The sequence below is a fragment of the Pinus tabuliformis genome, chromosome 8, assembly GCF_031772625.1.
Source record: "Pinus tabuliformis cultivar Carrire ecotype Pingquan chromosome 8, CPIR1, whole genome shotgun sequence".
Classification (NCBI taxonomy): Eukaryota; Viridiplantae; Streptophyta; class Pinopsida; order Pinales; family Pinaceae; genus Pinus; species Pinus tabuliformis.
The window spans coordinates 287,800,791-287,828,584 of NC_142294.1; the positions used below are offsets into that span (position 1 = coordinate 287,800,791).

General features: G+C 38.5%; 1 protein-coding gene across 4 annotated transcripts in view; it reads right to left on the reverse strand.

The window, feature by feature from the left end:
- Positions 1-407: 407 nt before the first annotated feature.
- The window catches only part of LOC149235255 (uncharacterized), a 163,486-nt gene continuing 136,099 nt past the window's right edge, over positions 408-27,794 (reverse strand). For 3 of the 4 annotated variants that reach the window (XM_089461332.1, XM_089461331.1, XM_089461328.1), the window contains one exon: positions 408-718. In XM_089461332.1, the coding sequence (XP_089317458.1) occupies positions 631-718 (88 nt within the window). In that variant the 3' untranslated portion in view covers positions 408-630. Of the gene's footprint in view, positions 719-6,810; positions 7,081-27,794 lie in introns of those variants that run through there. The other variant, XM_089461333.1, reaches the window with a different exon arrangement.

Consider the following 27,794-nt stretch of genomic DNA (forward strand, 5'->3'; position numbering starts at 1 on the left):
AAACCACATGACATGAAATGAAAGCAACAACAATCATTATTAACCTCCCACACAGGAAAATATATGAAAGTAAATAAAAACAATCGTTCTTAACCTTTAGATAGGAAAGCAAAGACAAAAAATCGCTCTTAACCTCTAGATAGGAAAGCAAATAAAAACAATCACTCTTAACCTCTCACATAGGAAAATATATGAAAGAAATAAAAATAATCACTCTTAACCTCTCGCACAGGAAATGATATGAAAGAAATAAATCTTAATCTATGAAAGCAATAAATATTAATATATGAAAAACAATAAATCTCACACATTGTAGGTGGCCAATCCAAAAGTATGAGAGATGGCAAGTTGAGAGGCTCCTAGTGCAAGCATTACCAATCAAGATGAACATCATTCATGAGCATGGTGCTGAATCTAAATTCCATTCAAAACATAAGTAATCTTAACTTTCCACTTGAGTATCTCCAACTTTACACATGCCTTTGAAAGGAGAATGCTCTCCTATTTATACAAAAACATAAGAAGCTACCTCATTAATGGAGGTCCATTATTCTGTCCCTAGATCTCTAGAAAATCTCATAGAGTTGCAACTCAAATAGGTAATGATGAGACACATATCCTCTTTGAACTTTATCCAAATCTTCTTCCATATATTGAAGGGAATTCGAATTTGAATATTGGAGTCCAAATAAGGGTGCCTTGTAAGATTCCAAATGACCTACACATTTCATGAAACTCAAGCCAGTTTTAAGTATTAGAAAGTATATGCCATTTTTCTAAGTTTTAACCATTTAATTCACTTATAATACTAGAAAACATTAAATTTTGGAAAACACAAATGGAACCCATATAATTATGAAAATGGAGGCTAATGAAAGATTATATGGCTATGGAGTAGTGACATGTGAGTGAAATGGTGGCGATAAAGGTGAAAGTGGATGATATTTTGAAGACATTTTGACTCTACATACCCCCCAATTGACGTTATTGCATGTCCTCATGCAATCTACTGCATTGCTTAATCATGATTTTCTTTTGAATGAGCTTGGCTTATATCAATTGTCCTTAAACTTTGCATTTGAAAATTTCATTTCTTTTTGCAAAGTATTCCTTATCATACATTGAATTGCAACATGTTTGGTTGGTTCTTGTGTGACAACCAAATCTTAATTGGTATTGGTTCTTGTGTATCAATACCTTGTTTCTTTTTGTTGCAACAAGATTCATTGAACATATTTAAGAATGCATATTTGAATCAACCATATAATATGCTCATCATTTAGTCTTTATTTTCAAATCACATAACTTTTGAACCATAATGCAATCATAATGATTAGGACAAGTATGTTAGGATGAAATGAAGTGAAATGGAATGAAGTGATATGAAGAGTGATCATAAATGGATGTCCCTTCCCCCCCAACTAAAGGTGTTTACGGTTTTTTTTTAATTGAAAAGGAAATATGGTGAAGTATTTTCCAAAAATTATAATTTCAGTATTTAAGGAATTCTATGATTAAAATCTAGAAAAGAACATACGTTTACTTACCTAGGAAGTGGACAAACTGTGCATATGTAGAGAAGTTGTAGCTGATGCTGGATCATGGAATATAAGGTAGAATTTCATCTGCTTCTTCGTTACATAAATGGTGGATGAGGTGGTGAAAGCGGATTCTTTATTTCTGCTACTAAATCTGTTGTAAAATGCTGAAATGATATAGTCTTCACCTGCTACAAAACCCGATGGTACAATTCTAGTCATGCGAATAAATGTGTTGTTGTCGAGCATGAAGAGAAGTCATTGGATTACCAGCCATTGATGAATGTCGTTAACCAATGCGAGGCAAACTCACCATTAATGTCAATGAGTACCAAGGTACCTAAGTACATCTTGCAAAGTGCGAATAGATGAGATGATGTCGAGCCACTTGCAAGATCCAATGATCAAGGGACATTGATGTATTCCCATGATTGTCGGCGAGAGAACTTGTCATTAATGCATACAAGCCTCAAGGTACTAATAAGGACTCTAGCCCTGAACCTAGATAATGTGCTGATGTCGATAGGCCAAGACTTGTTAGAAGGGAGGCATTATGAATCCCCCATCATCTAACGTGAGTATGAAATGATGATTTTGGAAGGACTATAGATGAAAATTTGCATCAAGTAAGATTTATTTAATGGAAAGGAAAATGACAAGAGGGTAAACAAGTGAACAGAAAGAAAAAGGACAAATCAGCATGTAAGCGAGTTGAATGTCTCTATGAATGGAAATTATGGAAAATGTAAGTGGAAAACATGCGACACTTGCAAGGAAAATGGTGACGACGATGCTTAGCGAAAATGCTTGAATAGCTTGTGAGTTTGGAGAGGAAAAATGATGGCATTTATGGATGATAGAAATGAATTCAATTGGTTCATGTTTCTTGAAATTGGTCGTAGAAAACCAATCGTGCGTAAATTGGCCTCCAATTATTTGATTGTCCTAGAACCTGAAAATAAACATGGCACTAACATTGCAACAAACGTAAGTGTTTTCAAAGAGAAGTGATCAATTTCTCTAGGCACATACGAAAATTTGCATAATTGACAGGTTCATGATGTGTTTTCGTTTCAATTGGTTTGTCCAATTTCACAATCACGGTAATAAATCCAATTTCTAAAAGAAAACAATTTCCTCAATTTATGTTTGAATCATAACATTTCATAAAGATAAAAAAATATTATTTGCAAATGCTCAATGATTCCTGCAAAACAATCTTCGATAAAAAAATTCATCAATCGATCTTGCAGATAAAGCGCCTTCATAGTTCTTCTTCTTTCTTGCATCATACTTGAAGACAAATCATTAGATAAAACCAATAATAAATTTTTGAGCATGATTTTCTGATTAGAATGCATTGTTGACAAATAGATCATTGAGTTAAATACAAAGCTGCAAAATTGTTTTTTCAGCTGCAAAATTGTTGTTCAGCTGCAAAATTGCGCAGTTTCTATAGCTAAAATCCTGAACAGACAATTAAGTACACACAACTATGCACTTTTGTTATGAACAAATAACAAGTCCAATCTTCAAATTGATCAATACCTATTCCAAAAAAATTAGCAAATATAAAAATTTTATTTATTTATTATTCTTTTATTTCTTGCTTCGACGGGTGTGTAAGTGAATCATCTCAAAAGTTTTTTTTTTTTTTTTTACTTTGCTCCAATCATGAATTGAAATTCACATCAATTTTTTTCGACAATTTTCTTAAAAAAAAAAAAAAAAAAAAAAAAAAAAAAAAAAAAAAAAAAACAACAACAACAACAACAACAACAACAACAACAACAAAACAACTAATGAAATATTTACAAAATTAAAAAGTAAAATATAAAAACAAAACATTAAACATACTAATCACAAAACATAACATATATAAAACAAAAGTACAAACATTATTAAAAAAACACTTCTTAAAAAAAAGAAAATAAAAACAAACATTATACAAAACATATATATATATATATATATACACTTTAAAAACAAAACATAACAAATAAAAAAACATATGTACAAACCTATAAACAATGACATAACATTATATACATAAAACATTAAAACATAAAAAAACACACTAAAACATATAATGTTAAAACTAACAACATAACAAAAGTAACAAATCATTTTAAAAAACACATATAAAACAAATCATAACAACATAAAACATAACGTATAACATTCACAACTTAACAAAAAAAACTACGTAATATCAAAATTTTCCATGGTTGAAAATGAAAATTCAAAGCGTTGAAAATAAATATTTGAACGGTTTTGAAGATGAAACGTTTTCTGTGTATTGGGCAGGAGCGAGATACGAAATGGTGATCAATGATTTTATTCGAAGTTTGTGGCAGCCAATCCATGGATTTAGGTGAAGAAAATCACAATTCTGATTTTTCAGACCACCATAGCATCCAAAACCGGATCTGATTCTTGCATGGCTGCAACTGCTGTCTGTGCATTTAAACAATAAATCCATTTTCCTCACACAATCTGGCAAATAAGGCTCTAGAGAACCCTGAAAATATCTCAAACAGTTACAAATATGAGAAAATCGCTCCTTCTTAATATAATTAACCCTGTTTTGAGAAAAACCCACGTTTTAGTTTTTTGAAATTCGTTTTCATTTGGCCAGAAAACATGTTTTAAAATTATGTGTCGAAAACTGCTACACATTTCCTCTGCTTAGGTAACTATTGGGTCTTCTAGAGTGGAATTAAATAATGGTCGTTGGTTCTCTTGCAAGAAAATTGCCAATCTCAAGCTGCTTTGGATTTCTTCTGGGCACAATTTGATCTGCAACTCCATTGTTATTCTTTATTCTTTCTACGAGAGCGACTGATGACACGGTATGTATTTTTTTCAGTGATGCAATACAATGAATTGAAAATTAACAACTGACATGACCTCTTGGATTTTGTGCAGAATGATGAGGATGAGTGGGAATCTTTTTTAATTCAGGAGAATTGAAGTTTATCAACAACTTTACCATGATGGAAATCCAGCAGAATCACATCAATTTTTTTGAATGCACACAATCTCAGCTGTAAGACTGTTAAACTCAGTGTTCAACAGTTTATTGCCAACACTAAACAGGTTGTGAATGGAGCGTGCCTACATAATTTTGATGATTAATTGGATCAACTGCAACACGTCCATCAGATCCCTTCGTTATTCAAAACTAAGAAGAAACCCTTCAGGCATTTGCGCGATCTGATATTTGCATTATCAATTTTCCAATTCTTGATTATAGTAGAGTCGATAGTCTTTGCAAGCATGTTTCTTGTTCCTCACTTCTTTGACAAGAGATCCAATGTTTTTGATTCTAAAGCCATGGGAAGAAGAGATCCTTAAGGCGAGGAGTTCACTTTGGGAAACATACAGGATTATTGGGTCGTGATGGATGCGCTGGAATTAAATCAGGTTCGGCTGTAGAAATGAGCCTTTTTTGTAGCTTCACAAGAATGAATCAAAATGGGAATCATTTGAATCATTAATATGCCAGATATGCAGAAAATTGGATCAAATTCAAAGTAAGAATTATTTTTATATTTTTATAATTTTGTATTATGATGGATTTTTGAATTTGGATTCCAAGCTAACACAATTTTTTTTCTTTACAGGTCGCATGAGAGCCTAAATTGTCAATTTCTCAATTCTCTTGAAAAAAAAAATTGATAATTTTTATTTAAAAAATTTACATTTCCCTTATTCAAAAACATGATTATATATATATATATATACATATATATATATATATATACATATATATATATATATATACATATATATATATATATATACATATATATATATATATATATCTTTATTTATTATTGAAAATCTAACATGATTTTTTATTGAAAATATTTTTGTGAAGTTAGTGAAAAAAATGCAAGAAAATAAATAAAAATCTAAAGATTTTAAAGTCTAAAAACTTAAAAAAAATAACGAAGCTTGATTTTATTTTCCTAATTTATCTATTTGAAAGAAATTTTTATTTTATTTTTTAAGTATATGAATATTTCCAATGGAGCCATTTACAGATTAGACTTTCTAAAATGTTCATATCCAAATTTGCAAAATGTACCTGATTGTGCATGAGGACATGAAAAATCGTTTTAACCTTTAGATTTGCCGCAAAGATCTCTTGAAGAACGGATGAATGTCATGGCGCAATCATGTTTCGATACCATTCCTCAATGTAGTCTTTGTGCTCCAAAGAATGTTTGATCTACATTCTAGGTCCTTGTCCATAAATGGTTAGTACCAAATTTTTTTTAATACTTTTATAAAAATGATATGCAGCTAAATGATTTATGCATCTACATGCTTTAATCATGCATCTAAAAAAAACTGAAAAAAAAATATGAACTCTAGACTGAAAGCTAGTTCCTATGCACACTTCCCCAGAAACAACACCAAAATGTTGAGGCAAATTAATTACCTATCATTTAATTGTCAACCCGGGGGTTTCATAAAACTTGCGAAGCATGCGTGCACTGTATATGCTAGAAATTAACTTCCAATTTAGATCAATCTAACTACGAAACCAAATAATGACAAACCAAATTCACCTATTCTAATTCAACAATCAATTCAAAATAAATTATAGTACAATTATAGTATAGCACGTGGAATTGAAATCTTAATCTTTCACACTTGCAGGAATTGAAATCTTAATCTACCACACTTGTAGGAATTGAAATTGCATGAAATGAAATCTACTCTAAGGGATCATGTGTGCATTATCAAATTAGGATCCTATGAAATGAATAATCAAAACCACATGACATGAAATGAAAGCAAAAACAATCATTCTTAACCTCTCACACAGGAAAATATATGAAAGCAAATAAAAACAATCGCTCTTAACCTCTAGATAGGAAAGCAAATAAAAATAATCACTCTTAACCTCTAGATAGGAAAGCAAAATAAAAACAATCGCTCTTAACCTCTAGATAGGAAAGAAAATAAAAACAATCACTCTTAACCTCTCACACAGGAAAATATATGAAAGAAATAAAAATAATCACTCTTAACCTCTCACACAGGAAAATATATGAAATAAATAAATCTTAATCTATGAAAGCAATAAATATTAATCTATGAAAAACAATAAATCTCACACATTGTAGGTGGCCAATCCAAAAGTATGAGAGATGGCAAGTTGAGAGGCTCCCAGTGCAAGCATTACCAATCAAGGTGAACATCACTCATGAGCATGGTGCTAAATCTAAATTCCATTCAAAACATAAGTAATCTTAACTTTCCACCTGAGTATCTCCAACTTTACACATGCCTTTGAAAGGAGAAGGCTCTCCTATTTATACAAAAACATAAGAAGCTACCTCATTAATGGAGGTCCATTATTCTCTCCCATATCTCTAGAAAATCTCATAGAGTTACAACTTAAATAAGTAATGATGAGACACATATCCTCTTTGACCTTGATCTAAATCTTCTTCCATATCTTTAAGGGAATTCGAAATTGAGCATTGGAGGCCACATAAGGGTGCCTAGGAAGCTTCCAAATGACCTACAAATGTCATGGAACTCAAGCCACTTTTAAGTATTAGCAAGTATATGTCATTTTTCTAAGTTTTAACCATTTAATTCACTTATAATACTAGAAATCACTAACTTTTAGGAAACACAAATGGAACCCATATAATTATGGAAATGGAGGCTAATGAAAGATTATATGGCTATGGAGTTGTGACATGTGAGTGAAGTGGTGGTGATAAAGGTGAAAGTGGATGATATTTTGAAGACATTTTGGAGATTCTACAAGGATATAAATTGTTGAGGAGAGTGGTAGGTGGAACACTTAGTGAAAAAGGGAAGTATAAGTGTGGGATGCGACTTGAGAAAGTACACAGGAAAAGAATGCAAATTAAGGAAGGGTTGCAAGTGGAAGGTGTGATTTGTGGAAGGTTGCAGGTATTTAGGACACATTCTTTTCTTTATTGCAGGTTGCATTTTCTAGAACAAGATTATGGAGACTGCAGGTGCGATTTGTGACTTGCTAGTGAAAACCTTTCTTCTTGGTCACAAATTTTCTCTTTAAACCTAGTCACACATCATAATTTTATCTACATCATAGAGTTTTGACCTATGACCTTATTGAGTCAAGTGCATGTGATGTATCTAGTGCGCATCCTCAAACTACATTTTCCCATTCAAGGAGCCTCAGTGATTGAGACCATTAGCCAATTCTTTCTCTAACACATGGAGTAATATCCTTTCTGCATTCCATATGATATGATCATAGCTTGAATTTACTTCCTCATAAGGACTAATCACCTTGTTAGTAGAAAAAGCATTGTCATGTCCTTATTACACTGGACATACATAGCTGGTCATGTGTCTTAACATAGGTGTATCCCTAACCTTTTGTATCCAACATAATAGTATATGTATACAATATTTGAATGAGCTACACCACATTTCATTGAAGTGTATGTGCATCAATTATATAGCCTTCAATGACTTACTATATGACTATAATATGTGTTGCTCCCTTTATGAATTATTATGTTGCATCACTTTTGTGATGTGTATACATACATTATCAATGTATAATATATTACTTACTCCTTCCTTTATATAATTCAAGTACACACTATCTCATGTATCAAATAATGTGCCTTGTCCCATGGAATAAAATGTGTCATTCTTTATATTTAAATAAATTTTCCTCCCAAATGGTGTCATTCTAACACAATGTTTAATGTCATCTTGCATCATTGTCCAAGACCACTTTGTTTAAACTCTACCCATAACATATTTACAATGTATTTGATTAGAATGATATAAATTGATAACTTGACACGTGTCATAATACAGTTTCTCAACCCTCACCATTAAACTTAAACTACAACAAGTGATAAACCATTTCCACGGGCATGTAAAGATTAAGACTTTTAGAAAGAAAACATGAAATAGAGATTTGGGAAGTATCCATTTCAAGATATGATATTAAAATAAAGGCTCCACGGGCTCAACTTGTCATCAAGCCCTCTTTCTAGCGCCGAAAATATGTTGATATGCTGGAATGTACTACCAACAACTAGGGGGTCTCCCTGGTGTGAAGTCCCAATTAAACCTCACACCATTTCGGATAGGAGTACCATTAGATATGTAAGCCCAAATGCCATCATGTTGGTTTTGTTCCTATCTGTCAAATGTGGAGATGTCAGGATGAGGGAAAGAATGAAATTCCTGAATAATAGGTATGAGATCAACTCAAGATTGATAAACCACAAAATGAGATATGAGAAAGTAATAATAACAACAACAAGAAGCATGTCATGAGAAGGATCAATGAGCCAAAACTGTCTCAGACACACTTGAATAGGAGCATGCCAGATGTAAATTGCAAATCAATTCACAATAGGTTACCGACATGGCATGGAATAAGTAAGCACATATTCATATTGGACATGAAAGCTATAAGCTAAGAATGAGTTCATTAACATATGCCCACTTGAAAGTAAAAATGTAAACATGATGGAAATACAAGAAAGCTAGTGCAACCATCATAAAGATGCACATGAATCCATACTAAAAACAAATAAATTATAATTAATGCTGCTACAAATACAAGTACATGTCCTACAATCCATGAAAGCGCAACAATGGAACATGGGTTGCTCATACCATTATCCAATGCAAAACCCTAAGCTCACCACAACTGCCCCTATTAGCTACCAAGAGTTGAGTTCCTCTAGCTCTTCAAGCATAGATCAACTATATAATGTTAGTCCTAGCTCAAACGCTAAAAAATTCCCCCCTGCATATGAGACACGAGGATATATTTATAGACGTGAGGTGAATGTTCACCTACTGTAACCTTTGGCCTACCCCCATGAATCATGAGATTTCTCATGATTCTCTCAGACCTACTTACTATTACATGCTTAATTCATCTTTGTAGAGCTATTGGCATATAATAAGAAGTGTTTACACTAGGAGAGAAGGGAAATTATGAAGAAATTAGAGATAATTGCTTAAAACCCCAAAGTGCTTGTTTCCAATGCCATTGCATAACTACAGACTATTGCATGAGCTGAGGAAAAAAGTTGTGATGTTTTATTTAATGTACCTTTGCTTGTTACTATACCCATCACCAAGTAGATTGAGCTTTAGGCATGATATCAATACCCACAACTTGGTTGACACAATGATTTTCGAAGCTATATGCAACCACTCTATGATAATTAATTTGTTCATTGCGTGGAATACATCAACTTCCTTTGTACCCAATTTCATGGAAGTGATCATTGAACCAACTTTTGTTGTGGTTCCTTTGGTATTGTTAAATGGTTCTACAAACTTGTATGGAGTTGGTTTTCCAAGTTGTCGAAAACCTAGTTTTATCCGAAATTAAACAAGAACGCAACAAATTACAAAAATAACCATAAATACAAAAATGTAGCAAAAATAACACTTCATATCATTAATATCATAATACTGAAATATGATTACAAATATAATGGAAATAAACTAGCTCGGGCGATGGTAGCTTATCTTTGAGAAGAGATGCGGTGACAACATCCTCTGAACTATGTTACAATGGGGCTCCAAGGCCGATTTATTATTGAGAAACAATGGAAAACCCTAAACATCCAGAAACCTAACCCTAGGAGATGAAGCACCAAAACTGTGGGCCCTGTTTGGGTAAATTGGTACATCAATTTCTTGGGATTGTAACATTTCCATACGATATCCTTTTGGCTATCATAATACCTCATTCTGAAGGTCTCAAAGAGTAGGCCAAAATCAAACAAGTGGGCTCATTTATTCTCCCTAAAAACGTTGTTTAGGGCCATAAAATGGCTCTAGATGTTTAGGACCCAAAAAACTGCCAAAAATAGTAAATTGTGCTACAACTAAGGAAATTGAAAAACTAAAAGAGATGGTTTTGGGGGTCCAAGTGGAATAGGAGGGTGGCCACCAATATCGACCTGGATTAGTCCTCCTCCCTTAGGAAGCAATGGTCCCCATTACGTTGAGTGCCTCCATGACATGGGGAATTTTTTGTTGAAAGTGGTCCCTGGTGAGCCACTTGCCTAGGTGTAGAAGTTGGCCAACTTTGACAACCCGATATAGTTGGATATTCTAATGGCGAGTGTTCTTGATATGTGTGTTCATGATCCGATCAATTGTGTCCTGTTCCATGCAATCTGGGTTTATCTTTGTTGGTGTGAGTTGTTCTACAATGTTGGATGTGTCCAAAAATGGTGGAAAGTATGGCCGAAGGTGGTCTACATTGAACACTGGGCACAGACCAAGGAACGGTGGAATGCTGAGCTCGAAATCATTGTCCCCTACAACCTTGGTGATGGTGTATGGCCCATATCGGAGTGGGTGAAGCTTTCGATGGGGTCCAGTGAGGCGCTCCTTATGTAAATGTAGCCAAACTTTTCCACCCACCTGGAACTTGTGCGACACCCGATGTTGATCATGGCGTTGCTTGTACTTAGCATTGGCTCTATCCAATATATCATGGAATTGCTGGTGGTTGTGTTTAATGCACTTAATGAAGTTGTTAGCCCTGTTGGCTTCGGACTAGACATGAGACAAATTTGCTTGAGTCGCTGCAAAGGTATGGCCACATTAATGGAACATAATGGCTGAACTCCCAGCCCTACGTGAAAGGGGTTGTGGCATGTTGAGTTGTGGACAGATCTCTTGTAGCTGTGATGGACATAGGGGAGGCTTTCATCAGAATGTGTATGATCATCAAGTTAATGACTTCTGTTTGGCCATCAATTTGGAGATGGAAAGCCGTGGACTTAGTGCGTTTGACCATAGACTTGACCAAAATGCACGTAGGAATATGTTGTCGCGATCAGAGACAATGGACTATGGGATCCCAAAGCGTACCCACACTTGCTCAAAAAAGAGCTTAGTAGTGACATTTGCTGTGATACTCTTCTTGTAGGCCACCATAATGGCCATCTTAGATAATTTGTCGATGACCATTAAGACGCAGCCATTTTCATGCTTAGTAGAAGGAAGGCCTGATATGTAATCCATGTAGATGGATTCCCAAGGTTGAATAGGAGTAGGTAGAGGAGTATATAGGCCTTTCTTCTTAATGGTTGGTTTGGAAATGGCGTAGGCAGTGCAGGATTTAAAGTACCTCCCAACATCCCAACGAAGGATCTGCTAATAAAAATACTTTTGTAGTACTGCCACTATTTTCTCTACTTCGAAATGTCCAGTGACTTGACTGTAGCGCGCCTAAAAAATCATCTTGGCACGCTTGCTTGAAGGAACACAGATGTGTCCTAGGTGGCATAATAGTGCATCATGGAGGTGAAAATTTGGAACTTTCTTACCTTCCAGGAGTGTCTGGTATGTGTTGCTGAATTCTAGATCGCTCTCGTAAATATGCGGTCACCTCGAAGTCTTGTGCCCGTAGGAGTCGAGCATAGTGATCAACGCCATGACTTGTGGTCGACTGAGGAAGTCTACAATATTATTGGTGCTTCCCTTCTTGTACTTAATGTTCAAATGGAATTGTTGTAGGTATGCGGACCATTTCTGATGTTGATTGTTCTGCAACTTCCCTTGTATCTGTATGAATTGCAGGGGTCGGTGGTTTGTGTGGATGATCGTTTCCTTCCCCAGAATGTAATGATTCCATTGACGACATGTCTGCACTATGACATTTCTTTGTTGTAAATGGGATACTTTTGGACTGTCTCTGAAAGTGTCTCACTGTGGTAAGCCACTGGATTCCCCTGCTGAGTAAGAATTGCACCAATAGCATAGTCGGAGGTGGTTGTCTCAATCTCAAATGGTTGTTGCAGGTCTAGTAATGTGAGCACTGGTGCATGGAAAAGGTGATGCTTAAACTCGGTAAACGCCTTCTGCTGGGTTTCAGACCAAAAAAACTTTGCTTTCGCTCTACCCTTGATGACTTGACTTAGAGGCCAGGTGATATGAGAGAACCCCAACATGAACCTATGGTAGAAATTGGCAAGACCCAGAAAGATGTGAAGCTCTATTAGAGTGGTTGGGGCTAGCGAATCCTCAATGACTTGTATCTTAGCTGGGTCCACATGCAAACCCTGCTCATCAATGATGTATCCCAAATATTGAACCCGGGTCATGCCAAAAGTGCATTTCTCGAAATTGGCACACGACTTGTGTTGTGGCAAGGTTTGAAGGACCTGTTGAATATGGTATAGGTGCTCTTCCCAAATATTGCTGAAGATCAAGATGTCATTTAAATAAACCATCATGAATGCATTGGTGAAGGGCCTCAAGACATCGTCCATCAATCTTATGAAGGTTGCGGGGGGCATTTGTCAACCTGAAAGGCATGACCAACCATTCGAAAAGGCCCTCCTTGGATTTGAAGGGAGTCTTCCACAAATCGGAGGGTTCAATAGGCACCTTGTGATAACTGAACTTCAAATCAATCTTGCTAAAATATTTTGTCCCCTTGAGCTAGTCTAGAAGGTCATCAATCTATGGGATTGGGTACCTATTCCAGACAGTGATCTTATTCATCACCCGATAGTCAATACAGAGTCTCCAGGTCTCGTCCTTATTCTATACCAATACAATTGGGCTCCCACAGGGTCACGATCTTGGCTTGATGTGCCTTTTCTACAAAAACTCCTGAATCTGCCTCTTGATCTCATTGTTCTCTAGAACAGAGCATCAATAGATCAGTCCATTAGGTAGCAGCCCACCTGGGGTCAAATTGATGGAGTGCTTGACTTGACAGTGCATAGATACCCCTGTAGGTGAGGCAAAAATGTCCCTATACTCCTCCACGATCTTGTCCATCTGCTACTGTTATGCGGAGGAGCCTTGTCTGGAAGTCGTGGTGACAACCTTCTTCTTGCCTTGAGGGCGAATCGTAAGGAATTTTTTTTTCCTGGTATGGGAAATGATCTTATTGCATTTCTTTGCAGTGATCAAAGAGATGGCGGTAGGCATGGCTGCCTTCGTCATCCTGTACAACTTATTGCCCAAAGTAATAATCAAAGGGCAAGGTCTAGACTCATATGCAATATGTCACTTCCATAAGTATGGTTGTCCTAATAATACATCACAAACTTCAAAAGGAGAAACATCACATAATACCTCATCTGTGAAGGGCTTGATGCTGTAGGGAAGGCAACACTACTGGCTGACGCGAAGATCTCGTCCTTGGTGAAGCCACCTGATGTTGTATGAATGCAGATGTGCTGTTGTCGATATGCCAAACCACTTCGTGACTTCTGTTGAAATGAGTTTATTTTGGCTCCTGATGTCGACAATGAATTGCAACAAAGAACCTTTCACCCACATTTGCGAGTGGAAGAGGCGTTCCCCTCCTCTGGATCTTCAGGCTCATTCTTATGGATTTTGGTGGTGACCATGGTGGCACTGGGCTCTACATCAATGATCTACTTCCCTTTGTCATTCCCCTTGTTGAGTTCTGACTCAGAGTCGAAACATGTGTCTCATTCAGAAGCCTTCCGCTCGCCCACCAGTGACTTCTTGGCCTGACACTCACTTGTGTTGTGAGTGGAGCTCTTAAGGAACTCACACCATTTTCCCATGTCCTTTATCTTCGTGGTGTTGTTCTTTTCTTGTAGCTTCGACAGGTTGTCCTGTGCCACCCTGCCTTGGCTTTTGCCTTTGCTCTGAGGTTTGGGGGTGCCTTCTCCTTGCTTCGGATTCGCAGATCTAAAGTCTCACTTCTTGTATTTAAATTTCTACTCAATCTTGACAACATATCGGTATGACGTGCTGAGCGAGGAGATGTCCAAGAACTCCATATCATCTTGGATGTACCTCTGTAGACATTCGTGGTACTTGAGTACCAAATGCTACTCAAAATCCTTGATACCCAAGTTAGTGTAGAGGGTATGGAAAATATTTGTGAACTTTGACACATTTTGGTCCCTTCCACGTCATAGCATGGTCCACTTTATGTATTTATCTTCATAGCTCCCAACAGGGCAATATTGTTCCTTGATGGCATCTTGGAAAGAATCCCAAGTGGGTGCAGCTGAAAACAGTGAGGATTCCCTCTCGTCTTTTTGTTCAAAGTAGGTTTCCCACTAGTCCTTAAAGTGTGGGGTGGCTTTGAGAAGTGCAAAAGTAATATTTTCCTGATTGGAAAAGTCATGAACTGAAAAATATCATTCCAATAGATTCAACCATTTATCTATGACGAGTACATCTATTTGGCCCTCAAATATTTGAATATCAAAGTTAACTTGTACCTTAAAAGGAGTAGCGGCTCCAGAGTGGCTGCTGGATGAAGATGCGTTGCTTGTGGGTAGCCATCAAAGGATCTGGACAAATTTATCCATCATCGTGTTCCTCTATCGCTAGAGGGATTCCTCGAGCAATATTTTGAAAGGATCTCTTGTCCCCTCATCTTTCTTTTCTTCCACCATGGGAGGTCATCAGGGTTTGCAAGGCTGGTCTTGCAAAGGTTCAACCAAATCGAGCACTAACTCCTTATACCCTGACCTCGTTGGGGACATGTAAATAAAAACAAAGAAAGAGCAGACCGCTCTAATACCACTTATATGAACTTAAACATGAATGCAACAAATTACAAATATAACCATAAATACAAAAATGCAACAAAAATAACACTTCATTTCATTAATATCAAAATACTGAAATATGCTTACAAATAGAATGGAAATAAACTAGCTCGGTCGATGGTAACTTATCTTTGAGAAGAGATGTGGTGGCTAGATCCTCTAAACTATGTTACAATGAGGCTCCAAGGCCTATTTATTATTGAGAAACAATATAAAACCCTAAACATCCAGAAACCTAACCCTAGGAGATGAAGTGCCAAAACTGTGGGCCCCATTTGGGTAAATTGGTACATCAATTTCCTAGGGTCATGAATTTGACATACACTCTTTGTTTGGCTATCATAATACCTTTTTTCAAAGATCCTGAAGAGTAGGTCGAAAGCAAAAGACAAAATCAGCTTGAGACTTTTTTGGCCTCTCTGTTTTCCCTAAAAACGTCATTTAGGGCCTCAAAACGACTCTGGATGTTCAAGACCCAAAAAACTACCAAAAATAGTAAAATGTGCTACAATTAAGGAAACTGAAAGAGACAGTGTTGGGGTTCCAAGTGGAATAGGAGGGTGGCCACAAATATACACTTGGATCATAATTGCACAACTTCTGTGAGAAACCCTAGCTACTTCCATGTAGGTCAACATTCTCATTCCCTCTCTTCTACCTACAAACAAATCACTATGGTTTCACACATTATAATTAAAATAATAATGTGTTGAGGCCTCAAAAATCGTTGCATCAACACAAGGGGAAAACCACCCGGTCCGGACCTTACAACAACTCCTTTTCTATTTAAGTAGTGGCTCCGAATGGATATAATGGGACTAGTTTCCCAATGAGGGCGATTGAATGGATATATAATGCCTATATGATAAGCCTCATAAATGGGTAATTATATGGGCTCATTTTACCTCCTAACCTAGTCAAATCAACCATTCTCTTAGCTTATTGTATGATTTTCTGATTATATTTATGCTTATAGGGTGAGTTGAGTTAGTTATTATGCCATGTGGTCTAACATGTATTAAATGAAGATTATTGATGGATTTCGAGGTCAAAGTCAAGGATCTAGTGGTCAAACTGCAACAATAAATTGAAGTAGACAGAGGAGAGGACTTATAGGAGGGAATCCCCCTCATTTATTGCTCCTCACATCGAATTCCCCTTCATTTAGCTCGGAGTACAAGCAACCGAATCATGCATTAGAAGGCAACCGAGCAAGTGGAAGATGATTGATAGTTATCTCGAGTTTTGGGAGCCAAGCCTCCCTGATTTTAAGGAAACTGTTGGTAGCTTCAGATGTATAAGTAGAGAGGCCTAGGGCCTCACTAGGGTCGACTTTTTTTTTCTTGTGTAAACTCTGCTCAAATTTCGAGATTACTATTTTACGACAGTTTTATGTAATCTTGCTATTTTTTGATAATGAAGATGGAATCCTTTTTGAGCTAGCACTGAGTTAACTCAGAGGGCTGAAGCTTTTGGGTTAGGGCCAAATCCAAGCATCCAAGCTTCTCTTTGCTTGTATTTGTATGCTTTACTTTAGTTTGTAGATTAGTTTGTTGTTAGATGTATTTCTCTTATGGTTAAGAATAGGTTGCTTTTGATGATTTAGTAGCTTGCTTCCATTTGTGCTTTATGTAGCAGGTTAAGCAGTGATCAGAAAAGATTCAAAAGGCTAGAAACAATTCCTTGGCCTCTCTTCCTCCCTCTGGGACCATGATTTGAGGCAAAGACTCTCTTGTTTCCCCAAAAACACAGATTTTCCTCATTCCTAAGACTCGTAATGTTTGCAACTCTCTAGTAGATTGATAGTCCAATTTTGATTTGCTTTAGATCTTCTTTATCATGTCCACTTCCTGATTTGAAAGTAATTTTGCATGCTTTCCTTTCTTACAGCATTTCCCAGCATTTCCTTCTATACATCATATTTTAGGCCATTTTAATGAAAAACTCTGTTTTTCATAGGATGCATTTCATTGGTTGCTTGATTTTCTTGGTTGATTGTCAGTTTCTATGCAAAAAATCTATTCCAGCAATAGGCTAGCTTACCAGCAATCACACCCTCCATCTGATCCATGCCATATAGGTCTCCCAAACCTCACCTCAATTCTGCCCTAGTTTCCTTCATTTTTCATAGAACTTCTTCCTCTCTCCTTGAGCAAACCCAATCATATTTCTCTCTCCTAGTGATTCATGGCAGACCTTAGGCACCCTAACACCTCATTCCAACCTTCATCCAACTTTTCCATGCACTCTCACACCCTCAAAACAAAGAAAATTTCTCTCGGCCTCCTCCTATAGGTCTCCTGTACTTTCCCTGTTTTCCTCGTGTAGTTTTCCTGTGTCCTCCTGTAGTTTTTCCTGTAGGCTTTCTTTTGAAGGCTGAGTGTGGGAAAAGCCTTCAGAAGACCACCGAAGACCTCCTAGGACCTATGCAAACCATCCTACATCCTCCCAAGCTCCAAAACCGCCCTCTAACGCCACCTGTTCGCTGCCACACTCACACACAATAAATTAGATGCATGTTAAATTCACATAAAAACACATAAAAATCCAAAAATATGTTTTTTGCTTATTTACTTCCAGAAATAGCATGGTTAGATGTTTTTTACTTCCTTGAGTAGGTAATGGCATTTCTTTCATGGTTTTCATAGTGTTTTTGGCAAAAGTAGAATTAGCTTGTTAATTAGGGTTTACTAGGTTTTGCTTTACATTCCAGTATTTCTCTTATCTGCAGTCAGAATAGCATATGTAGAGTAATATTTCTTTCCTTTCATCACACATAGAACTTCCTATGAAATCTATAGAAGTTGGCTTGAGCTCCTAGTGATCTCGCGCCGATTGACCAAGTGACAACTTGCAGTGAGAACTAGTACTTGTGGATATAGCACCGATGCTTCCAAGTTTGTTACGAACTACCGTGTTGATAAAAGTAAAGTTGGTAGCCCAGGAGTTGTAGCATTCTTACTGCAATACTGGCGCTCACCACTTTTTGGCACCGTTGCTGGGGAAGCGTCAGAGTATTCTGTGATTACTGCTTTCTTTTATTTCCTATTGTAACATTATGCTAATAGTTTATTTCAGCAAAAGTAGACTAGTCATTTCTTTTCTTTTAGTTTTGCATTTCCTTGCTTTCCTTTTCAATTTTGAAAATTTCCATTCAGTAATTTCATTTCAGCTAGTTGCAGTTTGTTTTGTTTAATCACAATTTCAGTTTCTACGGGTACTTTCAATGTGGGGAAAAAGAGACAAAAAACCAACCAAAAATATTTCCTTTCATGCCTCGTAGGAGTAGAGATAACTTAGGAATTTTTTTTTCTGAACACCCCCACTGCTTCACACAGCCAACATTCTCTCTTCTTCGGTGGATACAATCAAGAAGAACCCTTAGGTTAACATCCGTACATATTTGAAGAACCTATAGGGGAAGAAGAAGAAGAAAACATTCCTCTGGAGCCAATGGCTGAAAACAGAAATGCTAGGGAAAATGGAGAGAGAATAGAGGGTACCTTCCCCATTCGAGAGACCAATGGGGACACCAAAATGAAGAATATAAGTCCTTCAACCCTACCTCACTTCCATGGTCTAACTACAAAAGATTTTGGCACCTTCTTGTTTGAGTTTGCTGCAATCTATCGAACTTATGACTATGCAGAAGACGAGAAAAAGTTGAAATTGTTCCCTTCTACTCTCAAGGATGCAACACTGCGCTGGTTCATGGAATTACCTGGAAATAGCATCACAACTTGGGCTCAGATGCAGCAGGCCTTTAACAAAAATTATCGAGACTATTGTAGGTCAAAAGATACTAAAGAAGAAATCTTTCGAACGACCATAGGAAGTGATGAGTCCCTGGAATACTATGAATAGAGGTTCTAGCTCAGTTACAAAATGGCCAGGTGTACACTTAACCCTGAGTCTCTGAAGTTGGTTTTGCTTAGGGTAATTCGAGAAGACCTTTTAGACACCCTCCATCTATTGGCCGGGGGAGACATCTACCAACTATCTTACGAGGACATAAAGACTATTTTTAGAAACCATTCTAGAGTAGCCAGAAAGAAAGGTAGGGGGAGTCAACCCATAGCCATAACCTCTTCTTCCAATTCATCCATTAAAGGTGAAATTGGAAACATGCTGGAAGACTTCAAGAGTGAGATGTTGCAGACTCTTGCCATGCAAATGGATACCTTACATATCAAAAGAAAACAAGAGGAAGCAGAGAGGGCTTTGGCCATTTTTTTCCCTAGATGCACTAGGAGGCATCCTAGGAATGAATGCCCATTTAACTTTATAGAGGTTTGTTCAGTCTGTGAAGAAGATCATTCTATACATAAGTTCCCTTCCTTGCCTAGACTTAAAGCTGTATACCAAGGGGTTGAAGGAGTCACTAAACAGATCTATTACATAAACCAAAGGAGGCCGCATGGACCTAGACCATACCAGCAGGGGATGTAAGGGACATCTCAAGCATACTACAACCCCAACCAAGTCACCTCCATACCTTCTTGGGGCTCCCCTGCTCATCCTTCCTGGTCCACGCCTCCTCCTTGGTCCTTCACATCTCAATATCATGCCCAACCAGCCACCCATTCATTTCAATCCTATGCTCAGCCACAACCTCAGTGGAATGCATCTCATTAGGGGTGGAGGCCCCAATAAAACTCTCTTCCTGCTCTTCTGCCTCCACCACCTGCCCAACCACAACCATTACCTTCTGCTGCACCAAGGCAACCCCAAATGCCTGCCTAGCCAAATATGAACTCGAATACCAGACATGCTCATCAAGTGTATAGTGGGGAAGCATCATGCCCAACTTATGCTGTGGAGATTCAAGAAATTAACTTGCGATCCAGGAAAGTTCTCCCAGATAGCCAACCTCCACCCAGGGAGGTTGAGGAAGATAAAGAGGAAAGCAAACCTAAAGCAAATCCACCCTTTCCTGAGAGACTATCCATGACAATCCAGCCTACCCCAGAAGAGACTGAACTCCTGGGAGAATTGAAACATTTATGTGTGAAGATACCACTTCTCCAAGCCATAAAAGATGTGGCTATCTACAATAGGTTGATCAAAGTGAAGTGCCTTAGGCATCCAGGAAGGCGCAAGAGAGATGCCTCAACCATCAATGTCATAGGACAACTGTCCAACCTGATGTTGGGGTAGATAATCTGTCCAAAATATCTGGACCCTGGAAGCCTAATAGTTGATGTCCACATCAATGGCACAATGGTCCCACATACCTTGATTGATCTGGGAGCTGCCATTAATGTGATGACAAAGGACACAATGCTCAAACTTAACCTCCAAGGCTCCTTGAGGAAGACCATGACAGTGCTGCAGCTAGCAGACCGCTCCATAGTGACCCCTGAGGGGATTGTGGAAGATGTGATGGTCTCCATTGATTCTTGGGAGTACCTTGCTGATTTCTGAGTTCTCCCCCCAAAGGCAAAGCTCATTGGGTATCCTCTCATTTTGGGAAGACCCTGGTTGGCTACAGCCAATGCCTACATCAGCTATCGAGCTGGGAACATGACCATAAAGAACAGGCACATGTCCAAGCACTTAATCCTATATCCTCCTGCCCAACCCTTTCTATAACATGATCTACCTCTCTGGTTGGAGGAGGAGGATGAGGATGAAGTTTATTCTACACCACTTTGTACATTAGAAATTGCCATGGAGGGAAAACCGCAAGATGAGGATGATATGATTGAAATTTGATTCAGAATCCACCTCCTACTGTATCACCATTAGAAAACATAGTAAGAGAAACCCAAAACAACCCCTCAACTGATCTCTGTGTGGCCGACCCTGCTTCCCTCCGTGTTAAAATATAGAGTTCGGCCCAGAAAGAACATTGAAAATCAATCCATCCCTATCTACTTCCCAGGAGAAGGAGCTATGCAACATACTGAGAAAACATCTAGATGCCTTCGCCTAGAGTTATAAGGAGATGAAGGGAGTGCACCATTCAGTATGTACTCATCATATATACATCAAGGAAGATTGCAAGTGAGTCAGGCAGCCTCAAAGGAGGATGAACCCAACACTTAAAGATATTGTTAAGGAAGAACTGCAGAAATTGCTTGATGTAAGATTCATCTATCCCATCTCTAACAGCGAAAGGGTCTCTCCTTTGGTGCTAGTGCCAAAGAAAAATGGTAAGTGGATAATCTGTGTCGACTATCAGGAATTGAACAAAGCCACTTAAAAGGACCATTTTCCTTTACCTTTCATATATCAAGTGTTAGACGGCCTGATAGGGAAAAAGTTTTTCTCCTTCCTAGATGGGTTTAGCAGGTACAATCAGATTCAAATAAGCCTGGAAGACTAAGATAAGACCACTTTCACTTGTCCTTAGGGTACCTTTGCATACCAGGTCCTTCCTTTTGGTTTGTGCAATGCTCCAGCCACTTTCCAAAGAGCGGTATTGAGTATATTTTCTGAACTGGTTCATGATGCAGTAGAAATATACATGGATGATTTTACTCCTTATGGCTCTGACTTTCAGGAAGCTTTATCTAACCTAGGAAAAGTTCTAGATAAGTGTATTGAGATGAACCTATCCCTCAGTCTAAGAAAATGTGAATTTTTGATGACTGAAGGGACCGTGCTAGGTCATGTAATATGTCAACAAGGACTGCAGGTGGACGCCAACAAAATTGCCATCACCCAAAGGGTCCCACCTCCTCAAAAGGTGAGAGATGTCAAAAGCTTCTTAGGTTTAGCTGGATATTACAGGAGATTCATTAAAGACTTTAGCAAGTTAGCCTCTCCTTTGTTTGGCCTCCTAGGTAAAGATGTTGAGTTCATATGGTCGGAAAACTGTCAAGAAGCCCTAGATACCTTGAAGAGCAAGCTAGTGACTGCCCCAATTCTCAGAGGCCCAAACTGGGCCCTACCCTTTCACATTCACACAGATGCCTCAAACAAAGAAATAGGAGCATCCTTAGGACAAATTGATGAAAATTTACCTTATACCATATACTTTATAAGCAAAAACTTGTCAAAGGTAGAGTTAAACTATATAGCGACTGAGAAGGAACTCCTAACTATCGTGCATTCCTTAAACAAATTCAAACATTATATCACATGCTATCAAACCTTTATGCACACTGATCATGTTTCACTTAGTTATTTAATGAACAAACTAGATGTAAATGCTCGCATTATTAGATGGTTGCTTTTATTGCAGTAGTTTGATCTGACCATTATTGATAAGCCTGGTAAAGAGAATGTTGTTGCTGACTTTTTGTCTAGAGTAAATTTGCCTGCAGGTGAAGAAGGAATGGTGGATGACCAAATTCCAGATGAACACCTATTTGCTATATTAGTACTCTCTCCATGGTTTGTTGATATAGCAAACTACTTGGTTTCAACATAGTTCCCACCACACCTATTCTCAAAAGGGAAGAGCAAGATAGTAAGGAAAAGCGCCCCTTTCACCTGGATTAGAGGCAATCTCTTCAAACTTGGCCGAGATCAGATCTTGAGAAGATGTGTCAGGGAGGAGGAAGTCTTTGACATCCTTCTGACCTCTCATGACGGGACTTGTGGAGGTCATTTTGCAGCAAAAAGAACCGCCTTCAAGATATTGCAGGCAGGATACTACTGGCCCACTCTTCACTAGGATGTGAGGAGATACACGAGCCAGTGTGATTGGTGTCAGAGGATGGGGAAACCCATTCCAAAGGATGAAATGCCCATGCAACCTAAAGTGACCTTTGAGCCATTTGAGAAGTGGGGCATGGACTTTGTGGGGCCTATCAACCCCCCTTCAAATCAGAAGTAGTACATCATTGTGTGCACCGACTATCTGACAAAGTGGGTGGAGACAAAAGCAATTAAAGTAGCGACAGAGGAAAAAGTAGCTGGGTTTTTGAGGGAAACCATATTCTACAAGTTCAGGTATCCGAGAGAGTTGGTCACAGACTAAGGCAGTCAGTTCACTTCCAACCTAATTGAAGACCTAATCACACATCATAAGATCAGGCACAAGACTTCCACCCCTTACCATCCACAAGCCAATGGGCAAGTGGAGGTCACTAACCAAGGTAGTGAGCAACAACAGAAAAGACTAGGCAAACAAATTAGTTGAGGCCACTTGGGCCTACAACAAAACATGGAAGATCACCACCAGGTTCACACCCTATGAACTGGTCTATGGGAAGAAGGCTTTGCTGTCAATAGAGTTTGAATTCAATACCTTAAGGATGGCAGCTTAGCTAGACCTAGACCTCAGCCATGCACAGAAGGAGAGATTACTTTAGCTCAATGGATTGGATGAATACAGATTGCAAGCCCTTCTCCATACAGAGGTAGTTTAGCTTCAGAGAAAGATATGGCATGCCATAAATATCAAGGAGAAGCAATTCCAAGAGGGAGATTAGGCACTACTCTATGATTCAAGATAAAAGGATTTCAAAGGCAAGCTGAGGACAAGATGGCTGGGACCCTACACTGTGGAGAAATGCAATGACAATGGTTCAGTTCTGATCAGAACCATTAATGATGAAGCCATCCCCATACTTGTCAATGGATATCAGTTGAAAGTCTACAAGAAACCCCTCTCCAAGCAAGAGTTTATTGAAGATTTGAATAAAACAGTGATGGTAGTGGAGCATGTCTTAGCTTCCACTTCACCCACTCACTGAAGAAAAAAGAGAAAAAATAAGGACTCAGGCAAAAACCCCCATGAGGCGCTTGAGTCCCATCATTCGGTTGAAAACCTCTTCTGAGGCGGCCCGGTGATGTCAAAAAAAAGGGAAAAGAATAAGATCCTTGGATGAAAACCTCCCTTGGAGGAGCCCAGGTTAGGAAATTAAGGTGAAAACCTCTTTGAGGCGACCTAGTTGTTTTCAAAAAAAAAAAAAGAGAGAAAAAAAGAATTTTTATTGCATTGCAAGTTTGTAGGAGGACTACAGGGAGCAGAAGAAGGTGCCAAGGGGACCCTGACATTCATACCAGCATCCATCTCATCTTCTCCACACCTTCCTCCATCATTTTTGGCATCTCTTTCACCCCACTGTACCTCTTCTTCCAAAACTGTGTTTTCTACAGGAGGCTCTTGTAGGAATTATAGAGAGCCAAAAGTGTCTACAGGAGGTAGTTTGAGGGACAAGAAAAGCTTCATGAGGAACCTATAATCCCTCTTACCATCTTCAAACCTCCTTGCCATCATTTCCAAGCCTGCATCACACTCCAAGCATCATTATTTTTTTTTCCTTTCCAAGAAAAAACACAGAAAAATAGTTTTTTAGTTTTGAAAAAAAAACAAAAATAAAAGGAGGAAAAGGCACCATTAACTTTACCTGAAGCTTACCTACTATCCCTCCATCATTCATCTCCACCTATGGCATCATTCTCAAGCTCCAAGCATAGGGAAATAGTTGAAGTTTCAAGGGGAGAAGCAACTACAGGAGCTCCTGTAGGAATTCCTGTAGCAGCTGATCCCATAGAAGTCTAGCACTAGCAGCAAGGGACATCACATCTGAAGGTTGAAAAGGCACATGCAGCTCAACTCCAGCAAAAGAAGAATCTTCAAGCACACACAACAACACATCAGCAAGCAAAGACAACATGTATGAGGTAAAATGAAGGCATGTAGCAGAGAAAGCCACAACACCTCACAGTTGATGGCAGCAAATACACTTAGATTACAGGTAAGTAGCTAAGTCACTCCTCTATCTGCATTTGTGTAATTAGGAATCATACGAAAGAAACAAGATGGTTGAAATTGAAAGAGGGAAAGGTGGCTAGTTAACTTGGCCACCTTCATTTAGTTGACTCCACTTAACCAAGATATCACCCACACATGCGCACAATCAACTCAAGCAAAAGATGTGAAGGACAGGTAGTGGGAGGAAGAGTTAACTCCGATGTAGTAATGAGGGGATGATTACGAGGGGGGTCATGATGACCAAGCAGGTGGGGACCAACAGTCCTAATTTGGGCAACATACACCTTGCTAGCTCAGCACTCATAATCGAAAACAACCATAAAAGGTAATGAGCACTCCTCCCCGTGCATTCTCACCACCTTTTCTTCAGTTTCTCCTTGTAACTCAGCCAGACAATAGTATTCTTATGCCCCCATAGCCTCGTATCCACCATCCTCCATTGATTTCCTCCATATTTTTTCTCTCGGCATCTTCTACAGGAGCCCTACAGGTTTTCTACAGGAGCACCTACAGGAAATCTATAGGAGGGATAGTGGGCTTTTACAGGAGGGGCAATTAGTCATTTTTAAGGGAGGAAATGCAATTTTTGGCACGAATTTCAGTCTGAAGAGGTAGGGTTCATGAATGCCCTCTGTTGAATATCAAAATGTGAAAGAGTTGGTCTCAAATTGAAGATAAAATGAGTCTTTAAGAGGGTAGAAATACATAAAAAAAATTCTGTTTTAAAAAAAAAACACAGTCCCCTCTATTTTTCTATTTCACTCAAAATTATTTGTCTCCACCTCCATATCTGGTTTTTCAAAAGAAGTACAGGTAGTATGACAGGGGGGTTTATGAGAAAAGATCCCACTAACTCCACTAGACTCCATGCACATCCTCAAGTGGTGGAAATATTTACAAGGGAAAACTGGATGAATTTCTTTGAGAAGTTTAGAGGGTTTGATGATGAAATTGCCCATGAATTTTCTCTCTCTCTGGTCCCTCACACAAGAACTCATGCTACTGTAACCATTAGAGGCCTCTCCATTGAAATAACCCCTGAATTCATCAGTAGGGTCACTACCCTTCCTCTTGGGCTGCCTTGGAGTAAAGATGAGAAAATAATTGGCCAGGCTGCCAAGAGGAAATTTTTCCAAGATAATGAAACCCCTGTTGAAGACAAAAATGGAATTAGGAGGGCTAGTGTACCATATCCCTGGGATGAGGTTAGCTACCAAGTGATCAAATACATTTCTTGTGAGGGGAGGCACAACATTGTTTATGGATATCATTTCAGAATCCTCCAAGAATTGAGATATGGCATGGATACCCCAACACATCAAAAGCTCAGTATCCCTTACTTTCTCCTTTAGTCCCTCATTGACTCCAGCACCAAGGTACAAGAAAGGAACTCACAACAGCTAGCTCACCATGGCCTAATCAAGATCCTAGTAGAAGAAGCCCTCCTTACCCTTACAATCCCTATAGCATGGGAAGTTTTCAGAAATATGAACATTGAGGATGACATTAAGGCATTAACTTATGATGTCAGTCTTGTTGTTAGTGAGGAGGGAGAACAGCAAGGAGGAGAAGATGAAGCCAGTGGTGACATAGCAGAGAAAGAGAGGAAGGAGGAAATAAAAGAAATAGAGGAGGGAAGAGTTGAAGAGATAGAATAGAAGGTAGAAAAAGAGACAGAGCAGGAGGAGGAAAAAGAAACAGAAGAGGGAGAAAAGGAGGCAGAGAGGGTATAGCAAAGAGAAGAGTCCCCTGAAACTTTGGAAAGAGAAGCAGCAACTGCCCTCACTACCCTTAGTACACCAGTCAAGAAAAAGCAGAAGGGGAAAAGAAAAACCTCCATGTATTTCAGGGCAAGGAAGAGTACCCAAATTAAAACAGGCAAACCTTAGTCCTCATCAAAGACTCCCATTAACATTGAAGATTCACCATCTCCCAAGGTGAAAGAATCTCTTTCCAAGACACCCATAACCTATGAAAGGAGGACTATAAGATATTCTACATGGAAGGGAAAGGCAATTCTACAGGACCCCAAACTAGACCTACAGGAGGCTAAAACAGTCCTACAGGAGACACTGTCCAAACTACAGGAGACACAAAAACTTGAGGAAAATATAGGAGGACAACCAGAGGTGAAAGAGGAAGCACAAGAGCTACAAGAACCTGACCCCATCCTAATATTGACTCCTATTACAAACTACTTGAGGGAGGCAAGATAATCCCACAGAAATTTGCAATTCCACTATTTTTCGAATTGGAAAAAGAGAGAGTGAGAACGCATAGGTGGATGTAGATAGCCAAGTCCAAAGGAGTTGAGGATATTGGCCACATGGAAGACAAACTCAGGGAAATGGGTAGGGAATTAAGTGCTCTTAGAGATAGAGAAACCATTAAAAGAAGCCACCTTGAGAATGAGAATGAATTACTAAGGAGGCAGCTGTAGGAGAAAGAGACTCATTTGGCATACATGGCCACTTATCCATAGAAGCATTACAATGTAGAACACCAGCCAAATCTTATGGCCTCTATCTGATGGATCAATGGCTTCAATTCCAAATAAAAACTTTGGCACAAAGAAGCATAATGCCTTTCCAAGACTACAGACATTTCATGGATTTGTGTGACCAAAGCACCTCCGAGGATAAATAAAAGATGGCAGAGTTCTATCTACACAACATGGCCCTCATAGACCTGAATGTGTGGGACCCCAATGCCAAGCTAGGGGATCTGCAATTAATGGCCATGGCGTCATGGATGAACCATGAAGAATTGAGGGCAAGAGAGATGAAAATATTGTTAATAAAAGAGTAGAATGAACCATTGATGATAAGAGCTGAGACATCAGATCCTATGGCACTCATCAGCACACACAACCTTCTTGCCAATGACCCTCAGATTGCCCCCAAATATCTAGCCAATAAGGAATAAGCTATTGCACACTTTGAAGATATGCTTAGGCTACTTGGGGATGACTGTGTGCATGCAAGCATGAGAAGATGGAACACCCTA